General features: G+C 41.7%; 1 protein-coding gene across 2 annotated transcripts in view; it reads left to right on the top strand.

Annotated features, from left to right (window-relative positions):
* Positions 1–15,091, top strand: part of VGLL4 (vestigial like family member 4) — an 80,831-nt gene that overhangs the window by 46,820 nt on the left and 18,920 nt on the right. For both annotated transcript variants that reach the window (XM_086470606.1, XM_086470605.1), the window contains exon 2: positions 7,955–8,144. In XM_086470606.1, the coding sequence (XP_086326732.1) occupies positions 7,955–8,144 (190 nt within the window). The remainder of the gene's footprint in view (positions 1–7,954; positions 8,145–15,091) is intronic.

The raw sequence follows: 15,091 nt of genomic DNA, 5'->3' as shown, positions 1-15,091 counted from the left end.
ATTACATATTCCAGAATTATTTTCTGCGTTAGGAATTACTGTAACAATCAGCATGGTGTTTGTTTCCCACTTTCTCAAGCATCTGTGTCCCATAAGCGTTCCAGCCAGGTTACAAGGTGGCAACGACAGCGTATTGTCTTGAGGCCCTGAGACTGGTGGGACTTTGCCTCTCTTCTTGGGTTTAGCCCACAGACATTTGCCTAGAATCTTTGGAAATTGCAACTGCACAGAGGAGAAAACATTGCCTAGCACTGAAGACATATGACTGAATTTCAGTGTTACTATACCTGGAGTATGGTCTAGGAATACACGAACTACTTACAGTGCTTACATTACAGTATGTTTTATTAGGGAATTAAATGGATCGTAGATCTTTCGCTTCCCAATAAATATGAATGTCATGTTTTCTAAGCAAATACAAGAATGTGAAATTTACTGGGTTTGTGCAGAATGCTTCTGCACAAATGATGCTTCTCCCTTTGTCTTCCTTTCTCTTTTATCCCCTCCCTTGTTTGGGATGCTTTTGTTGGGTCACGCTGTTCTGCACCAAATAATAGTAATCAATAGCCTTCTGCGTAGAAAGTACAACGTGTCTGAGGAGTTTGGCAGTCGTACCTTCGTCAGCTTATTCAGCAAGGTCATAGTGTCAGTTTTGAAGTGTCTGACACACGGCTATGAGCTGGTGCGCTTTGACAGTTTCTGTGATGTACCAGCGTATTGACTGTCATGGCTTTTAACTGACCAAGGATTGTGCGTGTCTGAGTTGTTACCGTTATTTAAACTTAACGTGGTGGGAGTATGTTCACAGGGCAGGGGTAACCAGAGAGTGGTGGCGATGTTTCTGTGAGGAACATCCACTCTTCTGTAATTCCTTGGGGCCTGGCATAGGTGCCAGGGGCCATGCTACTCAGCAGGACTGAGTGGCCCAAGCTCGGCGCCATGTCCGGACATGTGCTGCTTTCTGAACGGAGTCCTACTTGGTAACTCTGCTGAGCTTGGCAGCTCACCTTTCTTTTATACGAGCCTCAGTACTGTGTTGAGCAAACATAAAATGATGACTTGTGTTAATTTTTAGACCCTCTTAACTGACTTTAAACATTTGATAGAGGTTTTTGCTGAGAGAGCTGGCAAAAAGGCTCAGGAAGGAAGGAGTGCTCTCTCGGAGCAACCCTGCTTCCTGAGCAAAAAATCTATCCTCTGTCTCGAACCAAGGGAAACTCTTCTTTGACGTTGATGTTAACAAGTGTTGTAGACATCCCTGGTGCTATTTGTCTGTAGATTAGTGTAGTTTCTCATTGATTGCTTTTAAATGTTGTCTGCCAGATAATTGGAATCTCTTTTAGCCATAGTTTACATGAGTACAGGTACTTTAAGCAGAAGAAAGGAACATTTTTCAGACTTTCAGCTCAGACAGGTGCTGCAAGAGTTAGCTAAATGGGACATTATCGTAAAGGGAGATCTGCGCGTTTGTGAAGTAGTCTCATGCTTTACAAGTAGACCTAAGCCTGAAGTTCATTGTTGGATTGGAAGTGAACAGAGTCCCACAGTCACAACTGTTGAGGTGGGAAAACTGAAATTTGACAGAGAAGTGTTAAGGAGCTCTGCCAGACCAAAGCATTAGAATTTATTCTGTCCTGCTTTCTTTGTGGCATATCTGCTGCCCTTCTTCTTTCCAAGCCATCGATTTCTTGCCTGCTTACCGAGGAGACTTTTTCTGTTGGTACCTGGTTAGCAGAGTGAAGAGAACTTTTTTCAGTTGTAGTTTAGCTGGTCAGCAGAGATTTTTTTACTTCTCTCGTGTTTATGAAGTAGTTTGTAGAACTGAAACGGTTATCCATATAAGTCAATTTCTGTAACAGAGGGTATGCATATGCTGCTTTGTACAGCTGTGCTTTTACAATATGGTGAGAGAGACTATAAGATGATGTCATCAGTTATTCACAGTACATTTGAAGGAGCAAATACAGTTACAGTTAGGTTTGGGGAGGAAGTTTTGCCATTTTCTGCCTATCGCAATTTGGTGTTTTGTATATAATAGAGCATTTTCAAGGCATATTAAGCCAAAATCTGCTTTAGCCCATGCTGCTCGGCTCTGATTTAACAGCATGTGTTTTTTGAAAGGATCCTCAAGCAAGCGTGCTCACACTCTGCGAGCAGTATCACTGTAGCTAAATGCCGGCTCCTTTCTCGGTGCAGTATGTTGAACGAAAGAGGAGGAAAAAGTAGGTGGAGATGATTGAACACAGAGGTCACTATTTTCTGTTCTTGCTTGCGATGTCAAGTGTAACGTGTCCCTCATTGGCAGGCATGATCAGCTGAAGAAGCCAGAACAGAACAGTCGATTTAATCACTGTATTTTGGTTTTGGCCATGGGTTTTCTGGCATGCATATCTGAACAGTGGTAGCTGGAGCTTGGTGCCAGGAGTAAGTGCTTTTCATATGTTTTGTAAACGGTGGAGAGGAGGCTTTTGCCAATTTTTCTGTATACGTATATGTGATTTTTTTGATTTGTGCTAAATTATCTTTTTGTTGTATTCCAAATATCCAAGAAAGTCAGGAAAATATGTGTCAGAAAAGTGAATCAGTAGGTTGGCTGCTGAAAGAAATCTATCAATAATAATAAAAAATATTTCCAAGATCTAATTTTGTAGCAGTGTTTTATGATTAGGCTGTTCTCATTAATACTTAATTTTTTTGTGTTCCTGGAGTTTGCTGTTTTATTATACTCTCCAGGTAGGCCTGTTTTATGTACTCTACAGGAAATACAGACTACTGTGACTTTGTTTACAGTATTTGGCAGACTGTTACCCAGAATTAAATCTTAATTAAGCTCATCTTAAATTGTATCTTCTATAGAAACTGCAATCCAGAAATAAATAGTGGTACAAAATTATGTTCTTACGTAAGTGATTACTTTGATTGTTTGAGTGGAGGTTATAGAAATACTCAGCAATTACATAAATAATATAATTTGCAACTGCTTCTTAGGATATCTTTTTCATGAACCAAAGATTTACTGTTGAGGAGTCTGAATAGATTAATTCATTTTCTTTGGTCAAGCAAGTAAAGTAAATCTGCCTTAAATTACATACTTTTAGATTGTCTGTAGTCTAACAATTTCACATAGATTTAATTTCTGGGGAATTTCCCAATATCAAGGATATCAGTCCTTTTACAATGTACAGTGTGCTGTGAAGTAATACCCAAACTAGGCAGCTGACAACTTCTGCAGATTAATTCTGCGGTGCTGTATTGTGATTCTTCATTTTGAGCACTTGTTGAATTGAGTAATTTGCAGTGACTTCCTGATGTCTCAAATCGTGTGATTTTTGTGCATGAATTTGAATCTTTATATGCCATTTATCCCAATTTATGTTGGCACAGACTGACTTCTGTGTTTGAGGTAGTGGAAGAAAGCATGCAGTAGTTTATAAATTCATTCCAATCTACTTGCAATTTAATTTCCTCATGATTGTTAGAATATAGGAATAAAAAAGACATTTCATTTTATAGTATTCTTTTCCCATATATATATATATATATGGGTTTTGTGAATGTCTTGGGCTTTTCAACAGAAAAGTCACGAGGGCTGAATTTTGATCTTGAATCAGTGGAGAAAACTGCTGTTGAAGATTTTCATGTGCTCTTGATTCCTGGGAATGTGTGGCCCTAAGAACACGAGGCAACTCCTTTTACTAACGAGAGTTTGTCTGCATAGAGGTGTATTGGAAAAGGTAAATAAAGGCATCATGCACGTTAATTAAAGTCTGTTAAATGCTCGTGCCCATGATTTTGTTAACTGAGTTGCCTCAGGTCATGGTAATTCAATCCAAGACATTAAAGGTAAGGACCCTGTTGACAGACACCATGACCGAGGATTTTTTTTTTTTTTTTTTCTTATTCCAAAGTTGATAAATGTGTCAGGAGTTTACTCTTGTGGGCAAATCCATTTGTCAGATGCAGAACGGAAAAGAAAATGGGCAAGGGCAGTGCTGGAATTTTCTTTCAAGGAGTTTTATTTCGGTCTGTTGTAACGTCTGTGTCATGTCAGTCTTCAGCTGGAAAGATGAAACCTTTGATTTCTAGTTTGTAATTAATGCTTAGAGTTTATGCATTAATAGCCAGCTGGGGAGAGGGAACTGGGAGGGGAGCAGGCTATGGTAGCCATGGCTTGGTGTAGCCCACACTGAGTTGCTCAGTCAGAGAGGAAGGAAGCTAGCTGCCAAAATAGTGTATTATTTTTTTTTTCCAGTCTTTGGTAACTCCGGGAGTTCTCAGACATATTTTGAGACTTCTCTGCTGTCCTGCTATCAAATCCACACTTGTAAAAACATAACTTCTGCTGTTGTGGTGTTTGTATTGCCTGGACGTTGCAGTAGGGACGCAGATCCTGCTGATGGAGCTGTAAGAGAAGGCCGAACAGTGCTGAAGGTCCTGTGTTGACCGGGAACAGCCTGGTGGTGTCTGAAAAGAGCCATGCTGGTTTTACAGACGTTGAGTTTGCATATGTTAATTTGAATCACTTTCAGTTTAGGCTCAAAAGTGGTTAAAAGAAGGAACAATCTTGCTGACTGCGTGGACTCCTGTCAACTGTGTGCACTGCTGCAGCACTGCTATATAGGCAGACACTACGTCACATTGTTATCTCTGTTTAGCTTGTCTGTGCTTTATTGTGTTGCCTAACAGTTTTAATAAAATTAAAAAAAAAAAAAGAAAAAAGGAAAAAAAGACACTGGTATGAATAGTTGTAAGTAGAACTATTTGAAAGCAGTAGATCTGGAATGCCTTACACCAGCTGCATACTGAAACAAAGAGAAGTATTATGAGGGGCACAATAAATGTGTTTGCTGTCTCTGCTTTCAGTTGCAGTGCAGACACAAGCCGTCACAATAATGAATTTTGAAGACTGGCGTTTGGACTTGGGGAATTTTATAAAACACAGTTGTTTTATCAGAGTGTTGTCTTGCCAGCTGTCTGATGCGAGTCTGTTTACCGTGGAGTGTGGTCAGCTCGGGGAGACAAGTCAAGTCAGTAAAGCAGCATTTTGTGTGGTAGGCTCTGCTGTGGTTTCTCCCTCACTGGTTTAAATTCAGGTTTGGTAAGGAGGAAAGTAGTGGGGAAAGAAGTTGCCTTTTTATTTAAATAAAAAGCAGTTTTAGCCCTAATCCAACTTGCAGGCCACATGACAACTTCTCATGCAGTATAAATACAGTATGTGAATATGCAATTTCTCCCCATAAACAATGTAGAGATATTTTTCCTCCTGCTCTTACCCTGTTACCTGGCCTCTTTGGTTTGGTGGTGGTCTCTGCTTGCTCTGTGTCTGCAGGGTGGGCTGTGCACCAGCCACTTGTATCTCCTCACGAGGAGGTCTTTGGTGTCTTCCAGCCTCTCCTGCCAGAGGCAGAGGATATGAGAACTCTGGCTGTTCCTGCTCACTCACCTCTGCCGCCTGCCTGGAGTTCTGTTAATTTGGGCCAAATGGCCCTGTGGTGCTGCAGATATAGTGGTCAGTTCTGGTGTCTTTATCTGAAGGCCTTGGTGCCCCCTGCATAATTACCACGTTACTTTACGATTAGGAAATGCAATACCACATTTGACAGATTTTACTTAAAGCCATTCCTTTCTTTGCTGTATTTCTTTCAAATGGGTTTCTTCATTTCCAATCTGGATATTAATATATAAATGGTGCTGTTAGCATACTTATTATAGGATTAATTTATTTTTTTTTTTTTTTAAGAAAAAAACCCATTGAGGTAGTTGTATAGCATCAGGCTCCTAGCTGCTGTTTGGGAAAAAGGAAAAGTTTCTAGCTTAGTAAATTGGACAATGTCTAGAGATTTCTGTCTTGTAAAGACCAGAGCTAACTTTACATGGATATTGAAGTTGCCCATGTTCTGTCAGGAGTTGCTCAGGAGAGGTCAGTAGGAGTTAGGTGCCTACATGGAATTTGTAATTCCTGTGGCAGAATTTTGTATTTGAGTTTTCAGAAGTGATCTGAGATACTACAGAGAGAAGAGTGATTGCATACGGGTGGGATGAAAGTATCACAAACCTTAGTTGATAAAAGTTTATTTTTTGACATTAGTATTAACTTATTTTTTTTCAAAGGTAGACAGGAGGGAGGTTCCTCACTGAGAGAAACTGGTATGATGTGGTTTGCTTATAAAGTTAAGTGTGTTTAGGGTATGAACACTATGTAGGTGGAGGTTTCTACTGGCAAAGTGTAAAGGCTGAAAAATAAATGCAGAAATTTTACTGATACGAAGATTATTTCATCTGAGAGGTCTTTTCAATAAAAGCTTCTCTTGTGACTTTGGAGTGGTTGCGGAGGGCTTCCCAGTTAGCACTTTGCTTGTTGCAAACAGGAGCAGGTCTGGATGTCTGTCGTGGAGTATTTGCAGTAAAGCACAGCTCTTGCTATTTAGAGCTGAGATGGAAAGTTCCTACATAGATCTGGTGCCAGAGTCTTTAATAGAAATCATGGCTTGTGGTGTATTATAGGTCAGTGTATATTTGCGAGTTTATATTATGCTGACTAAATTGGCAAAATGCTTATTTTTACTGGTAAACCTTCAGGAGGTTTTCTCCTCACTCGTTCTTTTTCCAACAAAATAGTATTTGTCGTGTGTGGAATTAGGGCAGCATTTTATAAATCATCTGCCTCAGCGATGATGTGAAAATGTGTGGTGGCATACAAAGAGTTCCATTGTTGGGTACCTCAGGGCTGTAGATGAAGTTAACTTTATCCTAATTTTAGGCAAATGGAAATTATGGCCACGTAGAAAACAAAATGCTTCTGGCAGTGTAGGAAAAATACAAATTTTAAACTCCAGCAAATGCCATTATTTCAGGATACTACCGGAACAGGTAACCCTGGTTAATTTAGCTCCTCTCCAAGCCCCTTATGAAGCCCCAAAAGCATTTTTTAACATCTTTAAATCCCTATGAGGTCTAAATATGACCTGTGGCTGTCAGGATGTGAGTTCCAGTAAAGTCCACCACTGCGGGTGCAATGCAGCACTGTGCTTTAGGTGATGCATTTAGTGAGACATTGAATTGAGACGGGAAAAGGACTGTGGTCACACTTCAGTGTGTGTTTAGTAACAATACATGCATATGTTTATGCACAAACTAATTGTAGCGTTTCTGGAATTATTTGTACGTAGCTCCCACATGATATGAATGGCATTTTCTGATAAGTGTTAGATTTGTATAAAATTTATAACCTATTCAGTACCCTACCACCACTCTGCCTCATTGAAAATTAGCGTTCTTAAAATTGAAATTTTGTGATCCTTGTGATGAAGAACTGTGCTATTTTGTTCATTGCTCCAAACGTAGTTTAAAAGTGTAGAGAAGGACATTTAAGGACAAACTTAAAACTTGATTCAGCAAGTTCCAATTTTTTCCCTGATTTTTACCTTGCATAGTTACATGCCAGACAAAGCTTGGTTTGGACAGCTTTTTGTAAAAGGAATCATTTGAGAATTTGAACGTTTATTCAGTTTTAGATCTTGAATATTTGGCATAAATGTGAACTGTAGCCCTGGAATTTATAACCACAACCATAAGAAAAGGAACAAAGCGTATTTCATTGTGGATAGTCATGCTTTGCAGAATGAGGTAATGAAAGTTCAGTGTTGGAATGGCAGCTTATGAGAAGGAATGCTTCTGAATGAAAATGCTGTTGGAAAGACTTGTTAGCTGAACCTTTCAGATCATCTGGGGTGAGTTGACCCCTCTCGAATTACCTTTTTTCAACTGTTTATTCTGGCATAAAGCACTAAAGTATGGTTTGTGATGCCTTGTTTATCTTACAGCCATGTTAAATGTGCCTATGTGGACCTGACATCTGGTTGGGAAATTTTTCTGCAAGAACGCTTTCAAAAAGCATGCCATTTTACCTCTGTCTTCCGTGTCGTGTTCATTCTCACTTGTCTTCTTGCTGCAGGCGAAGCAGCTCTGAGAGGGGAGCCCAGAATGCAGTCTCTCCCAGTATCCCCCGCCCTGACCAACCATCGGACAGGCCCTCCTCCCATCAGTCCCAGCAAGAGAAGGCTCAGCATGGACCAAGGGGAGGACGAGCTGGACTGTGAAAATGACCACGTGGCTAAAATGAGTCGAATGTTTAATCCGCATCTGTAAGTGTCTTGCTTCTGTCACCTCTGGTTCGTAGAATTTAGTACTGCCCTCCTCATCTCTGTGTGTGCTAAAATCATACTGTGTCTGCAACTTTGTGCTGGATTTTTCCTTTGTTCCAGTTTGTATGGAAAATCTGCACAAAGGCTAGTGTGATTAGATGGACAACTTCTTGTTTTCTTCTGTTTTCATACAGCCTGAAGTAAAAGGAATTAGCCTAACTTCACTATTTATGGTGAAACATACATATTTGCCTTGCAGTTTCTGAAGTATTGTTTGTTTGTTCTTTGTACCCTGCTCATTTCGCATCCCCTGTGCTCTCTGCCAGGGGGGTGGGGAGGCCGGAGGAGGGAAAGCAAGAGTGCTTTGCATTTCTCTGAGCCCAGGGGATGATGAGCCAGCTGCTTGGTAGTCTGTCTTGACAGCTGAGCGAGCTGCAGTTGTTGCTAAGCCATACTGAAAGCCATACTGAAAGGACTGCTCCACAGCTCTGACAGCCAGCGGTGGAATTTTTCAGACAGGTAAGATGTTGGTACATTAGGTGCCTGTGTTAGGCAATCATCAAATGCCATTCTTGGTGTGTGCTCATTCCTGGGAATGCATGCCTGGCTGGCATGGAGCAGAGGCCTAGAGAATTCCTGTCATTCTTGCCTGGAGGCAGCGGCCTAGAGAATTCCTGTCATTCTTGCCTGGAGGCAGCGGCCCAGGGCCCAGCACCTGTCCTGTCTGGTGTCCGATGGCCACGTGCCTGTCCAGTGGCTGCCTGCATGCCTGTCCTGTCCGATGGCTGCCTCCGCTCCTGCAGCCGCTGCGTTCCCCACATGCTGTGCTGCTCTAGGCTTCTGTGTGCAGTCATGAGATGGGAGAGAGGTATTTATCCTCAAATAAATCACCAGAGTGTTAGTCAGAGGCTGGGCCTGTAGCCTGCAGTCTTGGCATTTGTTACAGATCAGGAATCCGGCACTGAAGTAATGCAACACAATAAAAGCTCACAAGCAGAGGGAGACTTCTTGGTTACAACATACCTTGTTCTTTCTCCTAAAAACTATTTATAGCTTTTCTTCCTAGCTGAGAGTGCCGGCGTTGGAAAGAGTCTATGCTGCATTTCTGTGGCGTACATACATGACACAATTGAAGAAATTTATGGCATTTTTGAATTGTTATGTAACTTTGTGGGAAAAGGTGTGATTTTTTTCTTTTTTTTTTTTTAAAAAAAAAAACCCACAACTTATTTGCTAGTGATGAAATAAGAGCTGGCAGTTACGTACATTATAACACTTTACACTGTGGAGGCCATAAAAATAATGAAGTCTGAAGCAACAGACTCATATACAACCAAGGTTCAAAACTAAAAGACACAGGCAGCTATGCCATGTGATCCCTTAGGTATAGTTTAAAGCTATCTGATCTTTTCCAGTATTTTTACTCATCCAGTATGGTACATTTTTACTCGATAGGTCCTTTCTGTGATTTTGTCTATGAAATCTGCATCTTTTCTTTTTATGATAAAAAGCACTGGTTGTCTGCCTAGTGTCCATGTGATGGGACTTAATATATTTCAATTAAACCATCTACTGCAGATGAATCATAATTTAAAACAGCATATGTGAGGACATCTTTTTTCTACTTTATTTTTAAGTTTGATCTGGCCATATGAAAAATATGCTTTCAACTGGATATTACAGAAACTCAAAACTGCAATATATCTGAAATACTTGAATATCTATATATTTCAGCTATATCAGAAAAGTTCACAAACAGTCTCTGAATTTGACTCCCGTTTGCCTGCCACCACCACCAATGAAGTTATTTTTTCAAACATTTTCCATATTTTACCTCTTTTTTAGTTAATGACATTCTGGTTTAACAATAGAAATGGATTGCTCAACTTTGTGGAACTGTCCTAGAAATTTTGTTTTGGAGATGGGAAGTATGTTGTAGAAGATTAACTTGCTTGCACTAAAGACAAGACAAGTAGATTTGAGGAAAGACAGATTTTAGGGAACACGGTCACATTGTAGAAGTTTGACAACATTCAGTTTAGAAAACCAAATCTATAAGAAATGTGGAGCGTAACATGGAGACTAGGTGGCACAGTATCTTTGGTGATAGCAAAGACTTTTTTGTGATTTGGACTATAAAGGTGAAGTTTAGAGTCTACATATTTTGAACTTTTCTGGACAAAGTCCCCTGAAAGCATGGGGCGAAAGGGTTGCTGATAGGAAAACTGGGCAGAGCTGCCCCGGCCGATATTAGGGCTACAGTCTCTGCTACAGAGTGGTGTTGAGATCCACACTCCCAGCCGGATGGCTTCAGGTGTTCTAAATGTCGAGATGGGCAGGTCTTTCTCCTTTGGAAGTCATTGCTGGGGGGACAGAAGTCTCTATAACCACAAGCAGCTCTTGTTCAGGCATTTGGGTCTTTGTGATTGCATTGGTAGAGCTGTGAAGCAGCTGTGTATTCATCCTCTCAACACCAGCATATTGTGCTTGGAAACATTAAATAGAAGAATTGTGTGCTGTGGTTCATTATAAATGGTAGAACCTTCTGTGAGCAGCTGGATGTTAACCCTAGCAGCGCCCTGGCATCCCAGTCACTGCGCTTCAGTGGGAATGAATCCATTTAAATGCTTTGGATATTGTAATAGGAATCCAGTGATGCCAGCCTTTTGTTTGGAAACAGAATGCTTTGAGATACTGCCTGCTCAGGAGTAACTCCCTGATGTATCTTCTTTGATTAGGCTCTTTGAGTTGTGCTTGGGTATGTTTACTTTTATCATGGAAAAACACAACTATTGGAGTACGGTCTCTGGAGCAGAATGAATCAAATGCCCTGGCAATCCTGCTGTGTTTCTGAATTGTGTAATGGAATTCCTGTGCAAAGAACAATTTATCAAAGGCTCTGTTTTTCAGAGGAGATAATTCTTAGCTTTAGGATAATAAAATATGCATGAGACCTTGTGGATTCATTTTTAAAAATCAATACGCGAAACTGCTTACCTTAGTTCGGGTAGTGTATTGGAGCATATTTGTACAGCTTCTGTGTTTTTGTGGTCATAGAGATTACACCCATAGGCTCCTCACTTTGGAAAAACGAGTACTTCCACCCCACATTAAAACCTAGGCACTGTAATATGAAATTCCTTTATTTGCATTTCACAATTTTTTGTGCATCCCTCAAATGTTTTACTTAAAATGCATTTGCTAAAATATAACCTTGCTGAAGTAAAATGTACTTTCTGTACCACACTTACTTTCTGGTGCTTTGTAAAGGAGAAACAAGCTTATTTTAAGCCTCAAGTTGAAACAGGTCTTTGTTGTCATATGACTTTACTGAAATCACCTTGATTTACAGAAGAATAATGAGGAACTTGATTTATATAAGAATAATGGGTGCTTTACGTATGGGTGAAATGGCTGGAGAGCTGTACCAGTCTTTCTTAACAAATGAAGCTGCTTTGTTACATTTCCAAGGTGTGTTTAGCGTTTCATGGCAGGTCCCGTGTAAAGGACCTCTCTGCAGGCAGCGTGGTGCAAGGGGGTGTGACTGCAGTGTGTTGTAACTTTAAGCGAGGGTCTCAGGCCTGACCTGCGTTCTGTGGGTTCCTTGTTTGTCAGACTGGAGGCATTTTCTCATTTTCACAGTTCAGCTGAGAACAAAGGCCCCCTTCTCCCGGCCAAAGTGCCGGGGAGCTGACATCAGCCCTTCCGGGCGGGCAGCTCTGCCCAGAGAGGCCTCGCCAGGACAGAGGGCTGCCAGCAGCTGCTTCTTGGGGCGTCTTGTCTGCCGAGCAGCTCGGAGAACGAGGAAAGGAGTAGAAGAGCACAACACTTTATTTTTTATTTTTTTTTCCAGAAGAAATTACACTGGACTGGCTTTGCTTGTCTGATTGTTAATAGGAACTAGCAAATACGTAGCTCGAGTGCTTTTTGGTAAGGGGCTGTTATGGCTAACACTTGGGTAGCAATTTTGAAAATAGTTTGTATGCTAGCAAATTATAGGACCAAATCACTATATTTAAGGTTAAAGTGAATTGATGTCACTGACATCTTCAAAAGAATTTGTGTTACCAGTAACACTGTATGTGAAACCAGCCATTTGAATTTGTATTGGAAGGGACTCTTACTTTTGTTTGCTTGTCGAATACACCACGCTGAAAGTTAGCGGTTTTGGTTTGGGACAAGCAGGCTTGCGAAGGGAATATTTTCCCCTCAATCTCTGTCACAGTTCCCATTTGGTTTGGTGGCATTCGGATCGCAATGACAACTAATTTCTATATAATAGTCATCTTAGGGCAAAAGTTGGCAGCTATTAGGCAGGTGTCTGAGGAATAATTATCTGTTGATTTGTGTAATATATAATTTGGCTTTTTCTTGTCATAAGAGAAGGGTCTACACATGAATAAGGTAGTTCAATGTGTATCGTGTAAGACGATGTTTAGTTTTGGACATAAACATCCAGACCCAGACACTTCTGCTTCAGATACTGGGTTGTATCCTCAGTTCTGTTAGAGTGAAGGACCATGGCAAATCTGATCCATAAAGCCAGACTAGATTCCTGGAAGCTGCTGTGTATCACAAGTTTCTCACTATGAATATCCAATGGAGTTTGCTTACTTCAGCAACACTGTAATAGGAATTACCCTGGCATACTTTAAAAAAAAAATCTGTCCTGAAAGTTACCTGGATTTGAAGGACCATATAACAACTCAGGTTAGAACACGCTTTAGGAGGTCATTTCATCCACCTCCTGCTCAAAGCAGGGTCAGCTGTGTTCTCTTCAAGCTTGTAGTAGCCCAAATCAAAGAATTTTGAGTAAGATCTGAAGTACTCAATAAAAGACACTACTTACTAGAGGAGGACTCAGTCGCTTTCCTCCTTGCCTTTCCCTGAGCCCAGCTAAGAGTGCCGGGTGGAAGTGTTCTGTAGAAAGTCAGGTCCCTGTTGTCGTGAAGGCTGGCTCCAGCTCCAAGCAGCCTTGAAAAGATTTAGAATTGGGTTGGAGAGGTAGCGTGGGAGTTTTCTGAAAAGTTCTCTGCTGCTAACTATGACTGGTTTGGTTCCAAACTTCATGTGGTATTAAGAAATAATGTTTGCACTGTCATTTTATTGTGACAAATTGGAATTGGAAAAAAAAAAAAAAAAAAGAAAAACCCAACGCGCACAGAACTCAGAACACCCGAAATGTTTCTTGTTTGCTTGCAGGCATCTTTGCTCAGTTCTCTTGGCATGGATGTGCCTTTGAAGTATTTTAGGGTTAACCTGGTGTTACCAAAGCAGTCTTGTTGAAGCTGAAATCCTCTGTATTGCCAGTGGGACTGGTAGTGTGGCTCTTGTGGATCACAGTGGACAATGGATTACAGAGCAGTTCCGAACTGCTTTTCCTGATTTATTTTACTTTTTCTTGTATGCATTGCTTGAATGAGGGACCAAATCAGTCAGATATATTTTCTTATTTATTAATGGAGATCACGCACTACACAAAATTATTCTTAAATTGTTTCTAACAAATGTACATTAAATTGAACCTTCAGAGGTAGACTTGAAAGAGCCAGTATATCTGAGTTAATATTTAACACTGAGTTTTGCAGAAGTTCTCATCAAGGGGGAATTTCAGAAAGTACTCTAGTCCCTCTCTCGGCTCAGGAGGGTGTAGCCAAGCACATGTGAAACGGTTGTTATGAACAGCTTCATGTTGATTGATAGCTTATCAGCCCTTCGCAAAAAAGACCTGATCTGTCAAAATTTGGGTATATGTTTAAGCACTTGGAAAATCAGGCAATGTTAGCTCAGTGTCTCCACTTGCAAACAGAAAGGTTTTGTTAGCTGCCCCCAGTATTCTGCTTTGATGCAATGTTTTACACTTTAATTTTCCTTCTTTTGTAAAGGGGCATAAAACCGTGGGATACTGGGCTCCACGCTGCCTTGTGCAGCACAAAGATGTGCCATCTCCGTGCAGGGGTGCCAGCACCAGACAAGGGGAGACCCGTGCACATGCAGGAGCAGGACAGCAGTCCCCTCAGCCCTGCTCTGGGGGTTTTGACCCAAGAAGGGTCAATCTTCATTTTCATGAAAGTGAAATTTTACATTGCAGCAGTTACCATGTATTTACACTGGGGTGACATTCAACACCAACCCAAAAGTCTGTGATAGCTAGGCAGGAGGCAAGAAAAGAAGCAGGAACTCTTACAAACTTATCTAGTGTTATATCCTAACTGTGTTGAAACAAAGGTTTAATCTCACTTCTTATTTAACTGTTTTCCCAGATGTTTCCTGCAGTTTGACAGAGGTACCGTTTACTAGAAAGTTGTGCTCTGGAGAGTTAGAATGTTATGGACACGGTTGCTATAGACAAGGACTCTGTAAGGGTGAGATTTGGAATAAAATGTTACATTAATTTCTAGTTGAATAAGTGATTTTTTTTTATTTTTTTTTCTCCCAGACTGAACACGCTGGACGGGGCAGTCTCATTTTCTCTCCTGCTGCACTGCCTACAAAAACAGGAGGGCTGGCTTTAACTCATTCCTGCAGCGCTGTTGAGCGCCGGCTCCCGCTGCACGGCGTCACTTCGTGGTGCTGGGAGGTGGGAAGCGCTCCCCTGGCTGTTCCTAACCATCCGTGGCCATCTTCGCGTTCCCCTGCGGGGCCCTGGCGGCAGCTAGCCCCTCGCCGCGGTCGTGGTACCCGGTTCGAACGGGACGCAGGGGAGGGAACGATGCGGGGGGGGGAGGAAGCTGGTGGATCCCGTTGTTGCACCTCGCCACTCCTCCGCAGCCCGGGCCGCCTCCCGCCGAGCATGGGCGCCCCGCCGGGGCCAGCCGGGCTGGGCGACTTTTATCTTGACGAGGCGGTAGGGCTACGCTCCGCGCCTCAGCCGAGCTGGGGAGGCCGAGGCCCCGGCCCCGGGCGGGCAGCGGGGAGCGGCAGCCGACCTGCGCCCGGGCCGCGAT

Source organism: Leptosomus discolor, chromosome 9 (genome assembly GCF_034619465.1).
Source record: "Leptosomus discolor isolate bLepDis1 chromosome 9, bLepDis1.hap2, whole genome shotgun sequence".
In the NCBI taxonomy this organism is placed as follows: domain Eukaryota; kingdom Metazoa; phylum Chordata; class Aves; order Leptosomiformes; family Leptosomidae; genus Leptosomus; species Leptosomus discolor.
This window is presented reverse-complemented; position numbering and strand designations above follow the sequence as displayed.